General features: G+C 31.8%; 2 protein-coding genes across 3 annotated transcripts in view; one reads left to right on the forward strand and one right to left on the reverse strand.

The window, feature by feature from the left end:
* Positions 1–19,192, reverse strand: part of LOC145291273 (trafficking protein particle complex subunit 3-like) — a 31,311-nt gene extending 12,119 nt beyond the window's left edge. The window contains exons 1-3 of one of the 2 annotated variants that reach the window (XM_080136900.1): positions 19,035–19,192; positions 3,143–3,240; positions 1,123–1,222 (exon numbers count right to left, since the gene is read on the reverse strand). In XM_080136900.1, coding sequence (XP_079993026.1) covers positions 1,123–1,222; positions 3,143–3,240; positions 19,035–19,046 — 210 coding nt within the window. In that variant the 5' untranslated portion in view covers positions 19,047–19,192. Of the gene's footprint in view, positions 1–1,122; positions 1,223–3,142; positions 3,241–9,721; positions 9,895–19,034 lie in introns of those variants that run through there. The other variant, XM_080136899.1, reaches the window with a different exon arrangement.
* The window catches only part of LOC145291272 (RWD domain-containing protein 1-like), a 49,230-nt gene continuing 35,077 nt past the window's right edge, over positions 9,970–24,122 (forward strand). The window contains exon 1 of the mRNA XM_080136898.1: positions 9,970–10,131. Within this exon, the coding sequence (XP_079993024.1) occupies positions 10,059–10,131 (73 nt within the window). The 5' untranslated portion in view covers positions 9,970–10,058. The remainder of the gene's footprint in view (positions 10,132–24,122) is intronic.

Genomic DNA, 24,122 nt, shown 5'->3' on the forward strand with positions numbered 1-24,122 from the left:
CCCCATTTAGCCCCAAAAGTCCTCAGGGGATGTCAAATCCTGACGAAAATGAACAAACGGTGCAGTTTTAGGCCTTAACATATGTAAATTTGAGTTCTGCACCATGAAAAAGAAGAAATGACCAAGTCCATCATTTGCTCCCCCCTCCCCTCCCATTTTGCCCCAAAAGTCCCCGGGGCCTAAACATATTTAAATTTGAGTTTAGCACCATGCAAAACTGCTAAATAGACATACACAGCAAATTTGGGACAAATATGGTAACTTAGTCCCAAAAATGGAGTGTTTTTATTAGCCCTAAAAGAGCCCCTGGGGCACACCCAAGAATTATCGCAAAGTATAAACAAACAAAATTATATAGAAATCAGTTAGTTATAACTTTTCAGAAAGTTTTTATAAAAATCCAAGGCATCAATTTTTTTTTTTTTAATAAGCACAAAAGTGTTAATTTTAACTGGAAAGGCACCACTAGGGGAGCAACCGGAATTTTTCCGGAAAATCCGTTCTGTTACTTTTTTTACTCATACTATATTTAATGTTTGTGCAAAATTTCAAAAAAAATTCCAAGGCATAATTATTGAGAAAAGTGCAGACAGACGAACGGATAAGGGTAAATTTAAAGGTCCACCCTCCTTTAGTCGGGGGACCAAAAATAAAGAAAAATCTCTATGATATGACAAAATGAAAATATCATATTCCAAAAATAACATAAATTGATCAAGAGTTTTATTTTCAAATAAGAAAGTTAAATTTTATAAGTATCAGAGGAATGACGGTCTTGCCTGCCATTTTGAAAAAATATAAGAAAACAAGTCAACAATAATTCAAAACTTGTGAGATTTATGTTGTAATGCCTATAAATTCTCATTTATTGCTTAAAAATGATTTCCTTCATAAAAATAAAACTACTTAATTTACATAATTTTTGGTATATGACATTTTTGTTTTGTCATGGGTACGTACATCACACAGATTTTTTTTATTTTCATTTTTTAATAGCGGGAAGAATTCTGAACAAGATTTAGAGATGGAATTCTAAATTTTTTTTGCATCGAATTGATTTTCTGCCATTTAATGAGGATCAAAAGAAAAAGAAAAATGGAGAAGAAAATATTTTGGACTTACTTTTGATATTACATCTGCTGTTTCCCGGAAATCATGGCATCTTCCAGCATTGGATCTGGCCAAGAAATCTTCTATGAGCCGTATTCCCATATTATATCCCCTGACACACAAAACAATATCAAATCAGCTATGGTGGACATGCATATAAATACACAAACATATGTTCATATTTAACTATATTATATCATTTTTTATATTAATAATATAAAAAATATTTAACTATATTATATCATTTTTTATATTAATAATATAAAAAATATTTAACTATATTATATCATTTTTTATATTAATAATATAAAAAATATTTAACTATATTATATCATTTTTTATATTAATAATATAAAAAATATTTAACTATATTATATCATTTTTTATATTAATAATATAAAAAATATTTAACTATATTATCTCGTTTTTTTTTATTAATAATATAAAAAATATTTAACTATATTATATCATTTTTTATATTAATAATATAAAAAATATTTAACTATATTATATCATTTTTTTATATTAATAATATAAAAAATATTTAACTACAGGGTGGTTAAAAAGTCAGGTAACATTTTAAAGAAAAACGATATTAGCAATACACGTATATTTAAGTACCATACATTGAAATATAAAATGAAACAAACATGAAATATGTTTATTTTGTTAATTGTCGTCCATTTCTCTCTATCAATCGCTGGAAGCGATTAACCACTGATTGTGTAACACGTGTAATCATGTCAGCTGATATCCGCGCAATCTCCTCTTCAATAAATAACTTTAAAGACGCTATTGTATCAGGCTTCTTGCCATAAATGCTATCCTTTACATAGCCCCAAAGCCAGAAATCAGGAGGGGTAGTTTATATATTACACTCAAATATTTAAACAAATAATATTAAACGAATAGAGATTATAATGGATCATATTGTTTTTTCCACCTTTAACATGTTACCTGACTTTTTGACCACCCTGTATATTATATCATTTTTTATAATAATATAAAAAATATTTAACTATATTATATCATTTTTTATATTAACAATATAAAAAATATTTAACTATATCATTTTTTATATTAATAATATAAAAAATATTTAAAAAAAATAATAATAAAAAAATTCTCCCCGTGTATATTTCATATGCAACCTTTTTGGATTTACATCAATAAAACTAAAACAAAAAGTAATCAACAGTTTATTGCTTGATCTAGTTTCTGTGTTGTTTTTCGAACATTTAGCAGTATGAATGAAAGTAATTTTTTCTTGAATTAAAAATTCACTTATCAGCCTGAGATTAAAGTATATCTGTTCTGGATCCATTAGGCATAGGTTCGTTGGTTGTTTTTGTTTTACGGCATATCAACCCTTTTCAGGTTATTTAATGCCAAATCCAAAGATTTTGAAGAAAATTTTTTTTAATAGAATATATTTGTTGTTTTCATGTCGGTTCCTATTTAACCCATAGTTGGGACCCTAACAGGTACTACCATTCCGGGTCAGAGTGGACCTGGGAGCAATGGTAATTAAAGGGTGGCTCCACACTCCCCAAAGCCCACAAGCTGGGGCCTCACCATTGGATATAGTTTAAGGTCATATCCAGGACCCCCATTGAGGTACTTTTACCCTCTGCAGGGGGGCAGCCGGCGTATTCTAATGCCCAACCGACAGGGCCATTAGGCATAGGAGAGATCCTTCTAGGCTGAGGCAACATGTATTTTTGTTCCAATTCAGTGCTCTGTTTTGGCAGTTGGATTTTCCTCACATTAAAAATTGACCTATCTCTAACTTTGCTCTTATGGGGATGCATTAGTTTTGTTTATGGTACCCCAAAGCTAATGAATATTGAAGTATTGTTTTTGCCACAATGTGATCCAAACCATTTTGAATCTGAATTTTTAAGTCTTCTAATGTATCTATAGTAGTTTCTGAGTTTTTGCCAGGCATGCACACAGATGGAAAGATTTTCCATTGCCTAATTGACCAGAGTAAGATAAAATAAAAGGAGGAAAGAGGTTTAAGAAAACTCACATTTTCTCTAATTGTCGGTTGACGTCTTCATCGTTTTCATAGTCTTTCACCAACTGAGCAACAAGTGCACCATAGGTGAGAGTAAACAGTTCACCATTCTGTTTACAGCAAAAAAAAAAATCATTAATACATAAAAACAAAAATATGTTTAAATAAAAAAAAAACACAAATGAAATAAAAACATTTGCGAGTTCTTATTATTACTACTGTGCCCATATCCTCAAAAAAAAAAACGAGACTGAAATTATGTGATTGAGTGAAAAGATTTTTAATTTACTCTCAGAACTGATAATGAACTGAAATAATGTGGTCTTTGTGAGTAATAAGCCACAAATATGAAAAATAAATTGGATAAAAACGGTTTTGTATAGATCACCAAATATAATTATCTATAATATAAATCTCACCTGTCTGTTTAAATGTATGTATGTCTGCCTAAAACTTTGGACATAGGCGACGGATTTTCACAAGATCCATATTGTTTTGAACTAGCAATTCAGCTGGGCCCTATGTATTGTTCATAATTTGCCCTATGTGTGAATACATTTTATGTAAGATTTCAAATGTTTAGACCAAAATTTGTCTGAGTAATTTCATACAGACCACAGAGGTCGATTTAAAAAAAAATTTTGACCTCAATTTTGACCCCTTAAAATTTATTATTTTGGTCTCAAATCAAAATACAAAGTTTTACACATGTCCAAGTTACCTACATCTAAAATTTCAAGTCTTTAGACCCAAAATTGGCGGAGGAATTTGGTAAAATCTGCAAAGGTCAACTCTTTCAACTTTGACCTTTTGGCAGCTAAAATTTTGCCACAAAATTGATTAAAATGCTTGCTGCATGTCTGAATACCCATTATGTATGTATTTCAAATGTTTAGATCCATAATTGACTGAGTAGCTTGCTTGACACCACAAAGGTCAAATCTTTTGAACTTTGACATCTTGGCAGCTCAAATTTTCGACCCAAACTGATTAAAAACCTTGCCCTATGTCTGAATACTTTTATGTAAAATTTCAAATGTTTTGACCAGAAATTAGCTGAGTAATTTGGTAGAGACCGCAGAGGTCAATTCTTTTAACTTTGACCCCATTTTTGACCCCTTAGCATTTACTTTTTTGGGCTCAAATCAAATTAAAAAGTTTGTTCCATGTCCAAGTAACCTACATTTAAAATTTCAAGTGTTTAGACCCAAAATTGGCAGAGGAATTTGGCAGAATTTTCAAAGGTCAAATCGTTGAACTTTGAACCATTGACAGCCAAATTTCTGGCCGAAAACCAATTAAAACTATTTTCCCAAATCTCAATACCGCTTATGTCAAATGTCGAGTTTGTAGACTGAAAATTGACAGAGTTATTTGGTAAGGAAATGTACACAGACACAAACAAACATTTTCACTTTTATAGAAATATAGATATAACATTTAAAACATATTAAAAAACATATTAAAAGATATTATTTAAAACAAAATATTCGTTTTACAAAGTAATTCTTGTGTTTTCAGAACATATCACTATTTACTTTTCATTTTATCTCTTCTATATATCCATTTTTATATTGACTATCAGCCATGTTGTATCTATGCCAGTATATCAGCTAATTTACTAATTTAAAAAGTGTTTTTTTTTCTTATTTCATAGGTAATGCTAAACTGATTTTAATGCCAATATATCTAGTGTGTCATGATTTTGAAAAAAAAACAAAAAAAAATTCAGGATACTTATGTACAGCGTGGAACAATAAAATTGTTGCCCTAGAAAAGATGACATGATTCCATTTCCATTTGAAGAAATCCGGTTTTATTTTATTGTTGTACAGTACCATCTACTAGTTGGCCAGTTGTGTACAAATTCCAAGAGTGATAGGAGCCCCCTATCATGTTTGAAAGTGAAACAATGTTCAACAAGTGAGATCAGATGTTCCACTATACAACTCATGTATATAACCTCTTAAGTTATTGACCAAAGTTATAACAACAGGACCATTGCTAGTACCCTTAAAATGCCTCGCTGGATTGCTATGAATAACAGGAAAGTGCCTATGGTGATGAAAACAAAGTTTTCGGCCACGGTTATGGTCTTTGGTGTGGTTTCAAGTGAGGGCCACATCATGCCACCTCACATCTCCGAAGCTGCTTGAAAATCAGCACCAAAGTATACCTGGATGTGCTGAAGAGTGTGGTGATCTCCTGGTGCAACTAGGTGGCTGCTGATGGACCCTGGGTATGGCAGTAGGACTTGGTGCCAGCCCATATCCAAAGAGACTCAGGCTTGGTTTAAGAAAAAGTGCTATGACTTTGTACCCTTCTTTCACTGCCCCCTCCCCCCCTCCTCCAAAGATCGGAACCCGCTGGACTACTTTGTTTAGTCGTACATCGAGAACATCACCAATATGATCTCTCACCACATCAAAGCCAGCCTAATCGCTGCCTTTTGCCAAATATTTGCTAAGCTCCCACTGGCACTTGTGGAAAAGGCATGCTCTTAGTTCTGAATCCATATCGAGGCAGTGATTGAGGCTAAAGGTGGCTATATCGAATAAATGCCAGCTCTACTACATAATCAATTTACCGAATTAATTTTTTCAATAAAAGTTATAAAATAAAGCTGTAGTTTTGTTTTCTTCAGGGCGACACTTTTATCGTTCCAATCTGTAGAAAAAAGTCTGTGCTGAAATAAACTTATTAGTTTGAAACCTATTCTTAACAGGAGGAGGGAAGAGCATTTTGTACCTATTCTTTCAGCTAAAAATTTAATAAACAAAAAATACTGTAAAACTTGAAAATCCTATCAAAAACATAGCATGGTCTGCATAAGTACCAATTTTTGGCCTACTGCATAGTTTTTGCAATAAAATTATATGGGGTCTCAAAACGAATAGTTACCAAACGTTTTTAAGCCTTCTGAGTTACTGTAAATATTGGGTTTGAACAAGTGGCCATCTTTGTTTAATCAGAGGCAGCAAGGTTTATAACGCAAACCAACATGGCTACTTTGCCCAGAACCTATATGTATGGTAACTTATATTAATTTTTCTTTAGCACAAATAGGTCTCAAAGGAATAGATATCAAACAATGTTTTTTATCAAATTCCTCAGAAAATATTTATATGCCAATAATAATGACTAGCATTTCAGCCTGGCGTTGCCCGGGTGTTTGGAGATGTGCGTTGAGCCCAAAAAAAAGTGATAGTAGGAAGGCAGGCTCGAATCCGTACCGCGAAGGAGGAAAAGAATGGGGGAAAAACATGACGTCTTTGCTGTTACGACCACTGCCAAACTGGAAGTGATACAAGTTTAAATTAAGGCTAGACAATCGAAAAGAAGGGATGACTTTCGAAAATATTGGCAAAAAAAGCGACCCCTCCTTGTTAAAAAGTGCCTTGTTTAAGGTGAAGATATTAATGTTTTTAGCCAATTTTTCGGTATTTGTCGCCTGAAGGGTCGAGCTTCAAAATGATACTGATCTTGTGAAAATTCGTCACCTCTGTCGAAAGTTTTAGGCAGACATGCAAACATACATACATATATTTATATATTGGTAGCTCAGATTTTCGACCCAAACCGATTAAAAAGCTTGCCCTATCTCTGAATACCCTTTATGTAAAATTTCAAATGTTTAGACCAGAAATTGTCTGAGTAATTTGGTAGAGACCGCAGAGGTCAAATTATTTTAAACTTTGACCCCTATTATGACACTTTAACATTTATTGTTTTATGCTCAAATCAAGTTATTAAGTTAGATCCATGTCCAAGGAACCTACATCTAAAATTTCAAGTGTTTAGATCCAAAATTGGCAGAGGAGTTTGGTAGAGTTCTCAAAGGTCAAATCGTTGAACTTTGACCCCTTAACAGCCAAATTTCTGGCCGAAAACAGATTACAAAGATTTTCCCAAATCTCAGTACCCTGTATATCAAATTTCGAGTCTGTAGACTGAAAATTGACATAGTTATTGTGTAGGGAAATGTACATAGCTAAAAAATGATCTAAAAACAACATGGTATCTGAAAGAAATAAACATTATACCAGTTGTGACAGGAGCGACTGGCCTAATAAAAAAGAACCTTCAAAAATACTTAGAAGCAATACCTGGAAAACCAAGCTATAAGGGAATACAGATAGCAGCCATAAAGGGAACAGTGTCTATTCTTAAAAGAGCCCTCGGATATAAATTTAAACTATAATAGAATCAGGTGTTAGCCCCAGGAAGGAGCCCCTTGATCTCTTCAAACTAACAAAAGTAAAATAAAAAAAAAAACAGACAGACACGTTCACTTTTATAGATATATAGATTACCGTTTTTACCTCACAATATCCAACCTCGTTTTGGGAGGTGGTAACAAGGGTTAAAAAGTTTTTGTTTTCCTTGTTATTTTGGCTAGGAGCAAAGTGTAATATCTGTTCTGATACAACACTTCATCTTTTTTTGTCCTTAGTCAGTGATCGAGAAATCCTTTTAGACGGAGGCAATTTTTTCTTTTGCTTCCATCCAGAGTCTCCCTTTTTGGGGAGCCTCACTCCCCCTTCCCCACCTTTGAGTAAAATAATGACCTTGTGTCTAACTCTGCTCTCATCGGGGAAGAGGCAAGTAAATTGGAACAAAGATGAAGTGAAAGTGTTGTATATCCCGGCAAGATAATACGATGACACAAGATTTGAAGAGGATGAGCATTCTAACCCCACAAAAAAAAAAAAAAAAATGCCAGTTAGCATTCCCTCAGGGAGAAAAGCCTGGGAGAGTGAAGCTCCTAGAACTGCACATCATCAAGACCATATCTCACCCAACAGGGAAAAGTAATCTCAAAAATGGTCTCCACTGGTGGCTTTGGGACTGAAAGAAAGCCCTCCCGGCTGAACTGTGTATTGTGAGAAATTCCATATTCAACCGCCATGTTTCTTTTAGGCCGCCTACATGGTTTGCTAGCCGGTCTGTGATTGGTTTAAATTTGAATGTGTCAGGTGATTTTGTACTTGGTACCCTTTTTGTATTCATGCTTATTTTTCAGTCTAAGAAAAAACACGGAACGGGATAGACTCAACCCAGCGGCACCTCTGTCGAGGGAGCCAAGATAATTCCTTCATGGACACCAAACAGTCGATGAATGAAGAACTCAACTCTACAAACAGAGACAACCAATTTGCTGAACCTATTCAAACCAAGGAGGACATTCTACTACCGTTCGGCATGTTATTATCTGATTATTAGAACTTATCTTATTTCTTCATGAGTCCTAAGGGACTCACTTTATGCCTGAATATAGGCGCCATCATTCCCGCCGTGTTCTCCATGTACAACATGGATCCTTCCAAAGGAACAATTAACTAACATTCCAACAAAGGAATTCTAACTAAAGGCTCCATGTGTATGGAAGCAAATTCGGCCACCGTTTTTGCAAAGGACTTACCAGAACCAAAGAACTTTCATTGCTGTTATATTGTAAATGAAATTTGAGTTTAAAGGTATGGCTTTGTTTGTGGAATTCATTTGCTTCTGCAGGGAGGAAAATTGAGTGGGTAGGAAAGAAATTTCTAACAGTATCTTGGAATTGAATGCGACTTTGGATATGTTTTAAATTATTTTTCTGTTAACTTCTCGAGTATACAGCTAGCTGCAAAATAATATTTGCGTTTCTTTTCAGTATTTATTTTAAAAGTGAATACCAAATGAAAAAAAACAAACAAAACCGTGCTAATGCAGAGAGTGATCCGCGCTATTTTTTAAATCGTATTTCCACGTTTAATTAAAGTTTTATGATATGTTTTTTATTCAATTGTAAGATTAAAGTACAGAATAGGTACAAAACACCCTCCCCTCCCCATGTTAAGAATGGCTTTTTAAATAATAACGTTATTATTTCAACACGGATCACTCTCTGCATGAGTACCAACAAAACAAACAACAAAAAACAAACAAAAACAAAATGGTACTTATGCAGTAAAGATACCCTGTTAAAATAATAACATTATTTTGAAATCCATTTCTAGCATGGGGAGGGGAAGGTGTTTTGTAACTATTCTGTACTTTCACCTAACGATTAAAAAAAGATATGGGTACCTTCTCTGCAAAAGTACCAAAATTAAAAACAAACAAACAAACAAAAAAAATCCTGATACAAATCTTTTATAAATTTATAATTCATATAACAATTTTGCTATTTTTACGATTATTGCTTCCACTTCACTTCCGGTTAGCTCTCCCCCATGTTAAGATTTTTTCTGAATAATAACGTTATTTAGAAAAGCCCTACTTGCCATGGGAGGTGGCTTCCTGTACATTCACCTAACAATTTAATAAACAAAAGATACCATAAAAATCGCTTAAAAACGAAGAAGCAACCGGAAGTGAAATGGAAACGGTAATCGTAAAAATAACCCTTAATTTAAATTTATCAATTTAATTCCTAAATAAATAATTGTTAATTATAGCATCGCATTAAAAATAAATAACTTAATAGCAGACGGTCAGCCTATTTTAAGTTGTTGATACAGAAACGCTTTTAATCTGAAGAAGAATCAAATAATATAAACAGCTGACATTAAATAAAAAAAATTATTCTGGATTACAAAAACTTACAACTTTACGAGGATCGCCTGCTCTGTTACTTTGTCTAGACATATTTGAAAATATTTAGAAAACAATTTTTTACAAACAATAATTCTGTTTCTTCTATGTCCACCGTTCTTTGAAGATCGAATCAAGCAATAAATGTAAAACAATTTCTGATTCGTTAACAGCACATATCACAAAGAGCATTAACCAATCAAACAATCACTTATTTTTCCCCTTTACCGGAAGTAAGCCTGCCGAAAGTAGGTACCGGAAGTTGACGGACACGTGCAAAAAAAATCTAAAAAACAAGATGGCGCATTTCTATTTCAAACTTTAATGAATTGAATTAAAAATACAAAAAATGACGAATTATAAAGAAGAACAGAAGGACGAAATCGAAGCCTTGGAGGCAATTTATCCAGAGGAGATAAAAGGTAATCGATGTTCCTTTAACGATTTATTGGATGCTATAATAATTTATTTTTAAATTTTGGAGATTGTTCGTGAGTGTCACCACAAAGTGCACAACAACACTCATTCCTAGCCGTATTGCCACTGAACACGTAATGTTTTAATGTTATGATTTTTTTACTTTCGTTTTTTTGTTTCTTTATAGTATTTTCGAATCTAAAAAATAAAATTATTACTTTTTCCATGCACTTCTGATCATACACTAATGCAACTCAATGAAATATACAAATAATAACAATAATTATTTTTTTAAATAAAATAAACAATCCCAAGCCAATAATCCAAATAAGTGTTAACAGTAATACTGTTACACTTATTTTATTTTTGCATTAATTTCGGTTATGTCAACAGTGCTATATTTTCATCTCGATAAGAGATGCATCATTTTAGCAATATTTTATTTAAAAAATTGAATTAGTATTTTCATTTTGCTGAAATAATGTTATTATTTAGAAAGCCATTCTTAACATGGAACAGGAGAGGGCTTTTTTTGACTATTGTATACGTTCATCTAACAATTTCATGAACAAAATATCTAGAAAAAATGAATTTAAATTGAAAATCCCATCTTAAAATTGGTACGGTCCATAAATTGCACAAGCACCAATTGCAGTATAGTTAACAATCGAGTAATCGTAAAAAATAAAAAAACAATTTATAGCCAAACGAAGTAAAATTAAATTTACTCACGACTTGTCTTTTAATGTGTGGAAATTGAAATATGTTTTCTGGAATTTCTGGCATGTCGCACTAATAGTTATTGTGTTAGTTTCTACCTGTATTTTGTCTAATTTTCTATTTTTGAGCAATTACCGAGTTTCCAAAGATGTGATCGTGACGATCACTGATCGTCTCAAATCCGCCATTTTTATTGTTCTAACGTAACCCTCGACACTACTTGTTTTTCAAACTGAATAAACGCTTTAAAATGAGTTAAAATGCTAAAATTTTATCCAGTTAGGTAAGAATAGTAAATTATTTCGTCTTTGATAAGATTTATTGGTGCTCGTGAGTCGTGCACTTATTGAACCGCGCTATTTTAAATAGTATTTTCAGGTTAAATTAAAGTTTTACGATATCTTTTATTATTATTATTATTATTAAATTGTTAGGTGAAAGTACAGAATAGTTACAAAACATCTTCCTCTCTTATGTTAAAAATGGCTTTCTAAATAATAACGTTATTATTTCAGTCAGCACGGATCAATAAGTGCATAAGTACCCATTTCTGTCTTATATCACCACTTTTAATTGTGTTGTCTATTGTAAAAAAAATCAAAAGAAATTTCGATGACGGTATGTCTTCTTACGGACACACGAGAAACAACATGGCGACCGAAATAATAGGTTTACATCGCTAAACTTCGATGATTATATGTAGTTTTACAATTGTTTTCTTTTTCTTTTGGGGTGGAGATCTTGGCACTCGGCCGTAGAGTTAGTGGTTACGTAAGTAATTTAGTTTACTATCTTTTCAGCATAAAATTAACCAAAATAAAGCATTAAGTGCTCAACCATTTTTGGTTTCAGTGTGGCGTGGCGATAAGTCGCACGAATAACGTTAACAAATTCTGAAATAATTTCAACATGTTATATTTGCGGGTGATATAATAATTTTTTTTTTTAACCGATAAAATTGTTGGTATTTTTTTTTTTTTTTTTACAACAACCCAGTATAAACACTCAGTAGCGTTCAACATTACTTGTTTTCTGAACCGAATAAACATTTTACATTAAATAAAAACACTAAAAACTTTCAGTTAGGTAGAAAAGTAACTTGGCTTTTGATTACATTTATTTGTTATATATATATATATATATATATATATATATATATACACTAGCTGTACCCTGCCACGCGTTGCTGTGGCTCAAGTTGGCGCAATGGAAAAAGTTCCAAAATGAGAAAAAGCATGTTTCTTATAGGTTTAATTTTCCATTTTGCATGGGTACACAGTTTTTGTTGTTCCATTTTCTTAGCTGATATAGAGAATTTCTGGTTTGGTAACTCTTGAATATGTAACATAAATTGTCCATGTGAAAAAACAAAGCTTGGATTGGTTTATATTTCACAACATGATAATTAGTACATCAAATTTCAGTTGCAATACATGCGGTGGCATCCCTGGCAAATATAGCTGTTGGATAATTAACCACTTTATCTGCTTTCACAACAGTGTCGATGGATTTGTATTTGATTACCTCACTTGGAATTTTACATTGAATAATAGCATTATTTTCATGGGCATCTTTGTATTGACCTGCAAGAATAGCTCATTCACTCAGTCAAGTGGAATTCTTATAATTTGAATATCTGCAAAAACCTTTTAAACTAACTATTCTTTTGATGAAATAAAATTACAGAAATTACAGAAGTTAAAAGTCAAAGAATTTTGCTCTTAACTCTGATCAGCTGGCACTTTTTCGTACCCAATTTCCCACAAGTGATGCAAAAATTTTTGTGCGGATCGAACAGTCTGCAACTGGACATGCATATTTTGAGTTAAGTTTAATGTCTTCACATGGAACAAAAAAAGTAGAGTATTTGAGGCAAGCATTTATTTCATCTGCTGATGTTGATTGAAGAATAACAGGTAACATTTGTCTGAAATCTTCTGCAAGCAATATTACTGCATTCCCAAATGGTCTGACATTGCCACGCAAATCTTGCAAGGATCAACCAAGAGCCTCAAGTGATTTTTTGCGTACCATTGTGCATTCATCCTAAACAATAAGTTTGCATTTCTGCAATATTTTTCCCCATATTGGATATTTTGGAGATGTCGAACATGAGATTTTTGAAAAATCGAATGTTTTAAAGTAGAATAAATAATTCTTCTACTTGGCAGCAAGGTCGCAGATATTCCTCATGCAGCAAGGGCTAAGGCTATGTCATTTTGTTACCAAATGGCTGCCAAAATCAATTTAATTAGAAAGGTTTTACCAGTTACTTCTGGTGCTGTTCAAGGTAGCAGTAATTTCCAAATAACTTCTATTCTCACAGTCAGTAAATTAGGTGACTAAAATAGGATTTATCCATGTTTTGACAATGCCTTATTCACTGTAATTAATTTAGGAGACTAAAATAGGATGAGGGATTAGAGATGGACAGATAGAGAGGAAGATATATAGATAGAAAAGAGAAAGTGAGATGAAAATAGAGAAAGAGAAGGAGATAGAGAGATAAAGGGATTGATAGATAAAGAGAGAGGGGGAGAGTTAGAAACAGAGGGATGAGACAGAGGAAAGGAGAGAGATAGAGGGAGTTAGAGAGAGAAAGGGGCTCAAAGAGAGATGGAGAGGGTGATATAGAGAGAAAGATAGATTGAGAGAGGGAAAGGGAGAGATGGATAGAGAGAGATATTAAGAGAGGAAGAGAGAAACAGGTGAACTACACTTCACCGTTTTTTTTCCTCGTTCAGTAGAGAAGAAATCTTTCGAGACTGAGGCAATTTTAATTTTTTGTTACTATCCAGAGTAACCCTTTTTTTTTGTGGGGGGGGGGCTAGATTTTCCACGCATTAGAAACCGACCGGGTTATCTGTACTTTCACCTAACAAATTAATAAAAGAAAAAGATTTTGTAAAATTTGAATTTAACATGAAAATACTATTTTAAAAAATAGCACGATAACATAAGTGCCACTTTATGTACTCCTTGGGCGTTGAGGTCCATGGCAACCAGCATAATTATTTAATGGTCGCTCCCTTAGACCCCCCCCCCAGTCAAGGCTAATGCATGCACACGTAACATTTTTTTATTTATTGAGGTTGGCTTAGTAACTAAACGATTTATTGATAATTTCGTAACCCTTAAACGCATGCTGGAAGATTTAAATTGGTTCATTATTGTTGTAATGAAAAAAAAAAGTTTCATTCAACACAAAACCAAAAACACATATTAATGATAAATGATTTATTATTCTATTCATTGAAATTTAATAATTTTTAGATAAAAAAAGTAAAAAAAAGTTAATAAAAAAAAATAGTTGCTTATGTGCGCATGTAAAAATGTTTGTAAAAGTGAGAAATTATTTTAATCATTTAAAAAACTTGTCTTATTCTTTGGTTTTATTTTTAGATTAGGTCCACCTTATAATCACCCCAACATCCTCATCGTAAGAACAGCTTCCGGAATAAACACCACTTTTGGAGGGGGGGCTATTTGCAAAATTTAACTGATATTTGTTGTTAGCATACCCACCCAAAAATACTATTAAAAAAAGGGGAGGGGTTCAGTGCCCGTTGCAGAGAAGTAGATTTATTTATCAATGAAAGTTGCGAAGAAGTAAATTTATTTATCAATAAAAGTCGTCATTTAAAAAAGAAAATTGTGGAGGTGGACCTAAATGTAAATATTTACCCAAAAAACTATCCCGAAGTTTATTACAAAAACGTTTTGTTTTCGCACTATTCAACAATTTGTTCATCCGCACATGTAAATTAAAAAATATTTGTAAAAGTGAGAAGTTATCAGTAAATGATTTAGTTTTTTTTTTTTTATTTATTTATTTTTTTTTTTACATTAGGTCCACCTCCACAAATGTTAAGAATGGCTTTCAGAATAAACACCCTCAACCTCTCCATGTTAACAACAGATTTCGGAATAAACACCATTGGGGGGGGGGGTTGTCAACATACCCATCCGCAAATACTATTAAAAAAAAAAAGTCATCATTTAAAAAGAAATTTAAAATCAAATGTTTGTAAAAGTGAGAAATTATTAATAAATGTTTAGTAACATTTTTCGGTGCTAATACAGAGAGTGATCCGCGCTATTTTTTAAATCGTATTTCCACGTTTAATTAAAGTTTTATGGGTTTTTTTATTCAGTTGCAAGGTTAAAGTACAGAATAGGTACAAAACACCCTCCCCTCCCCATGTTAAGAATGGCCTTTTAAATAATAACGTTATTATTTCAACACGGATCACTCTCTGCATGAGTACCCATTTTTCTTTTAATATTCATAAAAACTAAAGCTTTTTTTCAAAATAAATAAATGTTTGTAAATGTGACAAATAATCATTTAGTTACGGCAATGTCAGTAAATAAAAGATGTTATGTGCGGGGTGGGGTGGGGGACTAAGGGAGCGACTATTATTTTTTTCTGCTGGTCGCTATGGAACTCAACGCCCAAGGAGTACCAAATTTTAATTTTTTTTTTGTCAAAAAATAAATTTCAAGCAATTTTTACAATAAATAATAGATAGCAAGCATATTATAAACACCTTAGCTTCCATATGTTAAAACGGCTTTCGGAATGAACCCCCCCCCCCCAATCTCTCCATATTAAGAACGGCTTTTGAGGTTTATGGAAGGGCGTGTTTTTTTTTAACATGGGAAGGTTAGGGTGTTTATAATACGTTGAGGCATGTCGTAAAAATGAAACTTTTTATGTAAACAATGCCGTGAAAAGAAACTAAACAATTAAAACGTAATGTTTCATGAGTGAAAAGCCTTAACATAAATAAAGGTATTTAAAATTTTAAAATTGGTAAGTACATAAATTAATTTAAATTTTTAAAATATGGGATTTTTTTTTTGTGCTAATGCAGAGAGTGATTCGCGCTATTTTTTAAATCGTATTTCCGCGTTTAATTAAAGTTTTATGTTTTTATTCAATTGTAAGGTTAAAGTACAGAATAGGTACAAAACACCCTCCCTTCCCCATGTTAAGAATGTCTTTTTTAATAATAACGTTATTATTTCAGCACGGATCACTGTCTGCATGAGTAACTTTTTTTTTTTACTTGTAATTCGAGAGTAGTTGAAACGGAAGTTACCAGAAATATTATTGGGCAGTCTCGCAGAAATGACTTCGAAAAATATTTATATTTTAATAAATATTTTTATAATTCGCAATGTAAAATTATTTTAATAACATGCAAACATTCATTGACTTTACAGATAGATTTTCTGAAAATTTCAATTAAATTGGTAACGTAGAAATATGGTTTTATTCACTTTTAACAAACCAAAATTACATTTTTATATATATATATATATATATATATATATATATATATATTTTTTTTTTTGACGACTTTTTCGTACCTCTGTGAATTTTAATTATAAAACTAGACACCGCCAAAAATGGCCGAAAAATCAAGTTGTTGTTGTTTTTTAAAACGAAATTACATTTATTAAAATCCATTATTTCTGAGTAACTTTTTTTTTCCAGAAAGATAAAACCCTAAATTTTATGATATAGAAAGCAGAATAATGTAAAACTTTTTCTACTATTTTTAATTAAATTTTAAATGTTAAATTTTCCCCAAAAGTTAACAATTGGCGTTTTTTGTTTTGCACAAAAACGTATATAAATAGTTAAAAAAAAAAAAAAAAGAAGGTTTTTGAAAGAATTAATTTGTTTATTTCTTGTCTAACTAAGATTTAGGGTGATTTTCTATGAGAATATGCAAAAATATTATAAGTACCTGGATTTCAAATAATTCCACTTATTCATATAGGTAGCCAGTTACTTCGAGTCGATTTGATTACTGTTTACATTTGTGCTTGATAAAAAGCAAACTACGGAAGACCAAAAAGCCAAAAAAAAAAAACCCTTATTTTTCAGTGACGAAAATTTCAATGTATTATTAACGCTGAGGCTGGCCAGTATCAGATGGGTGACTATTTGTATGAGTTTGGTTTTTAATGTGTATGTGTGTGGGGGCCAGGCTCTCCAAAATGGGGAGGGGGGCAATTTAAAGCAGAATAAAAAAAAACTATTTCAGCGCGTTTGGTCCACCGTAATCGAAAAACGCCAAACGTTTCCAAACTTGATCGAAAAAATAATGATATTTTGGATTTGTATTACTGTACACATAGATTCGAAAAAGTTGTCAAAAAACAAATATATAACAAATAAATGTTATCAAAGGCAAGATAAGTTACTTTTCTACCAAACTGGATATATTTTTCGTGTTTTTATTCAATGTAACATGTTTATTCAGCTCGAAAACCATACAGTGTTTACCGATGTATTGGAACATTCAAGATGGCGTCTGATTCTCTCTTTAACACTGTAAGTGTGGGAAAAGATGTTATAAATAAAAAACCGGATAAAATACTGTTAAAAACTCACTCAATATATGTTACTGTGACATAGGTTGACATATATTCGGCGGGTTTTTAATAGTATTTTGTATAGTTTTTTATTTATAACACCTTTTTCCAAACTTACAGTGTTAAAGAGGGTGTGAGACGCCATCTTGAATTTTCGAATACATCGGTAAACACTGTATGTTTTTCGAGCTGAATAAATATGTTGCATTGAATAAAAACACAAAAAATATATCCAGTTAGGCAGAAAAGTAACTTATCTTGCCTTTGATAACATTTATTTGTTATATATTTGTTTTTTGACAACTTTTTCGAATCTATGTGTACAGTAATACAAACCCGATAATTTTAACACAAAGGGCACAATATTTATCAAATTTTTTTTTGTATTGATTCTTCAAAGCATGCCCTGTTTAATAATGGTCATGCATTATTCGGCTCGCTAAAAAGAAATTATTCATTTATTAAAGATTTTAAAATGGCTTTTTTCGTATAAATATTAAAAAAAACTTCTTTTTGTTTTGCTTAACTTAAATTAATTATTTTACATAACATATTCACCGAATTTCACACTTCAAAACTCAAAAGCGGGATAATTAAACACAATCGAAGTTTTGATATTCAGACATCAAAATAAGGTATGCAAACAAGTATTTTTTTTTTTGATCTATACAACAACATAATATGTTTTGTTCAGTTTCAGATGATTATTTTAAGCATATTTGGAATCCCCGCAAAACAAAGGGGGGAGGGTTGTGAGCAAAAAACAAATATATATATATATAAATATTGTTTATGAAAAATAAGTGCACTGTTATAAAATTCATTCTTCTCTAAATAATCGCTGAAAATTTCGTATTGATTGGATAATTACCTGATTTTTGGTAGTTTTTTAAAAAGACGGTCCGTCAAAAAGTACTGACCTGCCCCCCCAGTTTTGGCGGTGCCTATAACAAACCCATCTTTATAATGTACATACCTGTCACGGAACGAATATGTCATATTTACATAAAAACAACAACAACAAAAAAAAAAAAACACGTAAATTGATCAAATAGTTTTTTTAAAACTAAGAAAGTCATGTTTTTGAGGAAGCCAGAACGTTGTCTTGATCCGCCATATATAATAAATTAAGAGGACAACTCAATTCGAACTACTGAAATTTTCAAATCAGCCTTGTAATGGTTACGATATACTATTAATCGCTAGAAATGGCAACAAAATGATTTTCTCTTAAAAAAATTACTTGATCAATTTATGTGAATTTTGGAATATGACATTGTACATACACCATAAAGATTTTTTCTGTATTTTTGTTTTTCTTTAATTAGGTTGAATTTTGGATAAGAACCGAAACCCATTCTTAACATGTGGGGAGAGAGTATTTTGTAATGAACTGTTCTGTACTTTTTATCTAATAATTTTAATAAACTAAAAGATATCGTATATAACAAATAAATGTTATCAAAGGCAAGATAAGTTACTATGTTGTCCGAGCTGAATAAACATGTTACATTAAATAAAAACACTAAAAACATTATCCAGTTAGTTAGAAAAGTAACTTATCTTGCCTTTGAAAACATTTATTTTTTATTTATTTATTTTTTTTTGTAACTTTTTCGAATCTGTGTGTATAGTAATACAAACCCGATTTCTCAATTGTTAACAACACTGCAGTTTTGCCCAATTTTTAGAGGTCGTTTTCTTTTCTTTTTTTTTTTTTTTTTTTTTAGTGCATTAAAAAACGCTCTCAACACTTAAAACTATAATGTACGATTTTTTGTTGTTGTTGTTTGTTTACCATAGTGTTCATTGCTGTTGGTAATTATTCTGTATTCCAATCAAATGATCCTCTGTGTCTTCGCTATGCTCACCATATCAATCCATACGGCTAGTTGACCGACTGACCGTATTTGGAACATGCAACAACATATGTTTTGAGGTGAAAACAGCTGTAAGTTGAATTAATTGACGATTGTTTGTGTTGTGACCTGATTGGCAGACGTACAATGATGTCACACAAATAACAATATACCCACCCACACGTTTATATACAGACCGAAACTAGACCAGGTGACCTTTAAATTTTTATAAAGACTATCAGTTTCTACAAACAATTACTACCTCTGTACTACCTGGCCTTCGTGTAAAGTGTAATATCTAGGAAAGAGACCATCCACTCCCAAATTCCACTCATGTTTCTTTTGCTCCCACTTAAGTTCCACTCCCACCTAGAGATTGACTTATTTTCCGTGCTAAACAAAGTAAAAAACAGTATGAGGTTTACTCTGAAAAAGGATTGGGTGGGATGGGGGGAAAGAAGCCTACACTAACCTGCCCCGGATTTTATTTTTATTTTATTTTATTTTCATGATAAGTGCTCGACTGAACTCCAATCTATGGTCCCCCCTTGCCAAACTTTCACAAAAAAAAAAACTCGACTAGTTACAACCATTATAAACAATTCCCGCCCCCCCCACCTATCTGTACCTAAATCTAAACTAAGCTTCTTTTCCACAACTGCCCGTCTGTAGAACACTGTTCTGCTGTCTTTTTTTTCTTGGTTGAATACAACATGGTAGTCTTCAAATTCAATGTAAATAAGTTCTTGTGGAGCTGTCCCCATAAATAATCAAATTCTAACCAATTCAACCGTTAACGATAACTACACTACCACCTTACATCCATTAACCCTTATCCTCGAGTGGCCTTCGGCGCTTGATAAGTGGCGACTCTCAAGTCAAAAACAAAAAAAAATGCTGTGTTTTTTTTTTTTCGTTTGTTATGCTCCCCATCTTTTTTGCTATGAAATTGTGCTCATAGTCAAGATTGTTCTTTTTTAATTTCGATTTTAGCTTCCCAAACGATGGTGATAAATTCCTATGGTCCTTTCTGATTAATGATTGTCTTCCTTTGCGATAACGTGAACCTTACCCCCATTCCCCTGCTAAAAATGGCTTTCTAAACAATGTAATTTTTTTTCTTTAGAAAATAGTTTTTTACATGGTGAAGAGGGAGTTAGCGATTTGGAACTTTCACCTAACAATAAACATTTAAGTATTTGTAATAAAAAAAACAAGTGATGCGTGGTGTCCTGTGAGTGCACAGTGAATGAAGCATAAAAAAAAATGACTAAGTTCAACATTGCCCCCCCCCCCTCCACACATACACTTAGCCCCAAAAGTCCTCAGGGGACATCAAATCCTGGTAAAAATGAACAAACGGTGTAGTTTTAGGCCTTAACATATTTAAATTTGAGTTCAGTGCTATGCAGAACTGCTAAATAGACATACACAGAAACTTTTGGACAAATATGGTAAAATAGTCCCAAAAATGGAGCATTTTTATTAGCCATAAAAGAGCCCCTGGGGCACACCCGGGAGTTATTGCAAGGTATAGACAAATAAAATTATATAGAAATCAGTTAGTTACAACTTTTCAGAAAGTTTTATAAAAATCCAAGGCATCATTTTTTTTTTTTTTTTAATAAGCACAAAAGTGCCAATTTTAGCCATTTTAACCCGGAAGGCACCCCTAGGATGAGGAGGGGGGGGGCAACCAGTTTTCCCGGGAAATCCGTTCTGTTACTTTTTTACTCGTATCATGTTTAATGTTTGTGCAAAATTTCCAAAAATTCCAAGGCGTAGTTATTGAGAAAAGTGCGGACAGACGGTCAGATGAACAGACAAGGGTGAATTAACAGGTCTACCCTCCTTTTGTCAGGGGACCAACAAAACATTTCCAAACAAAGACTATTTTTCATATCGATTACTTTTGGTACTTGTGCATCATTTATTGACTAACGATTTCTACAAAGTTACTTGGGTGTGCCCGGTAGATGACGGGAATAACTGGAAATGGCCGGGCGAGCCTTATTAAAAAACCACAAATTGTTACACTTCCCTCCCCATGTTAAGAATGGTGACGACCACTGAAATTTATTAAGTAATGCATTAGAAAAAATGTTTTAATATCCAGAAAACTGCATGTTGATTGTTTCTGGGTTTTCTTGTCATCTGCCGGGCACACTCGAGTAACTTTGTGGAAATCGCAGGCTGAGAAATGCAGAAGTACCTATTAGTTTTGGTACTTCTGCAGTTTCTGCACTGTGCTGAAATAATAACGTTATTATTCAGAAAACGATTCTTAACTGTATGAGGGAGATATTTTGTAACTATTCTGTACTTTCACTGGATCAAGTAAAGATTAGATACCCCGTAGCAGAAGACAAAGAAAGATTGGCGAACATTTCAAGTGACACCGGTTGTTCGACCTTGACATTGCCGTTGGTTGTTTGTGAACATGTCAAATAGCAGACATGGTCGAATGTTCGCAAGCAAGATTTTTTAAAAAATTATATTTACAAAGCTTTTAAAGATTTAAAAGAAAAAATATATATTTACAAAACATTTTTTTAATATTAAATATTTACAAAACTTTTAAGGATTAAAAAAAAAAATTTTTTTTTTCTATTTACACAAAACTTTTTAATGTAAGTAATAAAACGAATGTATTTAAACAAAATATATTTAAATAAATGGGTGTCTTTCTGAGTACGTTCTTTTTATATATTTACAGAACTTTTAATAAAACTATTAATAATAATAATAATAATAATAATATTAATAATAATATAAATAAATAAATGGTAAATTTTTCCGACGTGCCCCAGCATATTGTAAACACTCCAACCTCCCTATGTTAAGAACAGTTTTCGGAATAAACACCCCCAACCACAAAAGCCGTTCTTAACATAGGGAGGTTGGGAGGTGTTTATTCTGGAAACCGTTCTTAACAGGGGGTAGTTGGGGGTGTTTATACTATGCTGGGGCAGGTCGTGAAATAATACCAAATAAATAAATAAACCGATGTTATAACTGAGAATTTCGGATGATGTCAATTAAAAAATACATAATTTAAAAAAAATTTAAATAAAATTATTATAACCAAACTTTTTAATAGCAGAAACAAATATAAAATAACTGACTTGTTCGGATTTTTGCGACCAAGATTAATTTTTATGTACAGTGTGTGTGTTTTTTTTTTTTTTTTTTTTTTTTTTATCTTTCTTTGTGCGTTTTTAATACAATTCAATATTTATTTAAAATGCGATGTATGTAGGTGGTCAATGAAGGAGAAATCCTTCTAGAGCGAGGCAATTTTCATGCATAATACAATCACAAGTATAAGCAATCGAGATTTAAAAAAATATATTTTATTCACATATGTTTTATAACTTTTATTTTTATAAAGATGAAGTGTAGTATCACAAGATACAAATCTTTTTATAACTTTCATTTTTATTTAAAAAAAAAAACCCCTAAAAACTTGCTATTTGCTTACTTCTCCATAAAGACAAATTAAATACAAGTAAGTTTAGCGTCCAAAATTTTCAGTTTCTAATGTTTTTTAATTAATATAGTTCATTCTTTTTATTTTTTTAATTTTTATTATAACTAGCATTTCAGCCCGGCGTTGCCCTGGTATTTGGAGGTGTATGTTAAACAAACAAAAAACAAAGTGGTCAATCTTTTTTTTTTAAACTTTGACCCGTATTATGACCTCTTAACATTTATTGTTTTGGGCTCAAATCAAGTTATTAAGTTAGATCCATGTCCAAAGAACCTATATCTAAAATTTCAAGTGTTTAGACCCAAAATTGCCGGAGGAGTTTGGTAGAGTTCTCAAAGGTCAAATCGTTAAACTTTGACCTCTTAACAGTCAAATTTTTGGTGGAAAACAGATTACAAAGATTTTCCCAAATCTTAGTACCCTTTATATCAAATTTCGAGTCTGTAGACTTAAAATTGACAGTTATTACGTAGGGAAATGTACACAGACACATTCACTTTTATATATATATAGATTATAATTATTATTATTAGTTTTATAAAAACTGTAAATACAAATACAAAAACGCACTCATTTATTTTAATATATTTTGTTAAATTTATGTTCGTTTTGTTACTTACACAAAAAGTTTTGTGTAAATAGAAAAAAGTAATTTTTTTAATCCTTAAAAGTTTTGTAAATATTTAATATTAAAGAAAATGTTTTGTAAATATATTTTTTTTCTTTTAAATCTTAAAATGTTTTGTAAATATATTTTTTCTCTTTTAAATCTTTAAATGTTTTGGAAATATATTTTTAAAAAAAATCTTGCTCACGAACATTCAACCATGTCTGCTATGTGACGAGTTTACAAACAACCAACAGCAATATCAAGGTCGAACAACCGGTGTCACTTGAAATGTTCGCCAATATTTGTCTTCTGTTACGGGATATCTAATCTTTACTTGATCCCTTTCACCTAACAATTTAATAAACAAAAGATACCGTAAAGATTGAATTTAACTTGGAAATTTGGTTATTTGGTAGGGAAATGTACACAAATAGACAGACACACACACAGGCATTTTCACTTTTATAGATATATAGATTGTTTAATTTAAATATTTGCTTATTGTCTTAATTTATATTTCATATTTTGCAACATTTGATTGTCTTCTGCTTCAAACATACAAAATCTCACACACATAATTTTTATTTATTTATATTGAATAAACTTCAGTTTCGCTACAAATCAAATTGTGTTTCTTCCTTTTCTTAAATGTAATTTATCTCTATATAAATAAAATGAACTCATTTTTTCCCGTCTGATTTTGACATTAATAGGATTAAAAATCAAGATATTTCGTGCAAATATAATATGCACAAACGGCAGAACAATATCTGAGGTGTGTTATAGGCTTATTATTTCTCAAATTCCTCGATAATCTTAGATTTCTATACTTTTTCTGCTGAGAAGTCACGGCCAAAATCGGTTAAGATCAATGGAAGTGGTAAAATATTTTCTCTCTAATAAATTCCTCCTCCCCCTGCCACCACT

Source organism: Euprymna scolopes, chromosome 12 (assembly GCF_053919585.1).
Source record: "Euprymna scolopes isolate OS-2025 chromosome 12, ASM5391958v1, whole genome shotgun sequence".
Lineage (NCBI taxonomy): Eukaryota > Metazoa > Mollusca > Cephalopoda > Sepiida > Sepiolidae > Euprymna > Euprymna scolopes.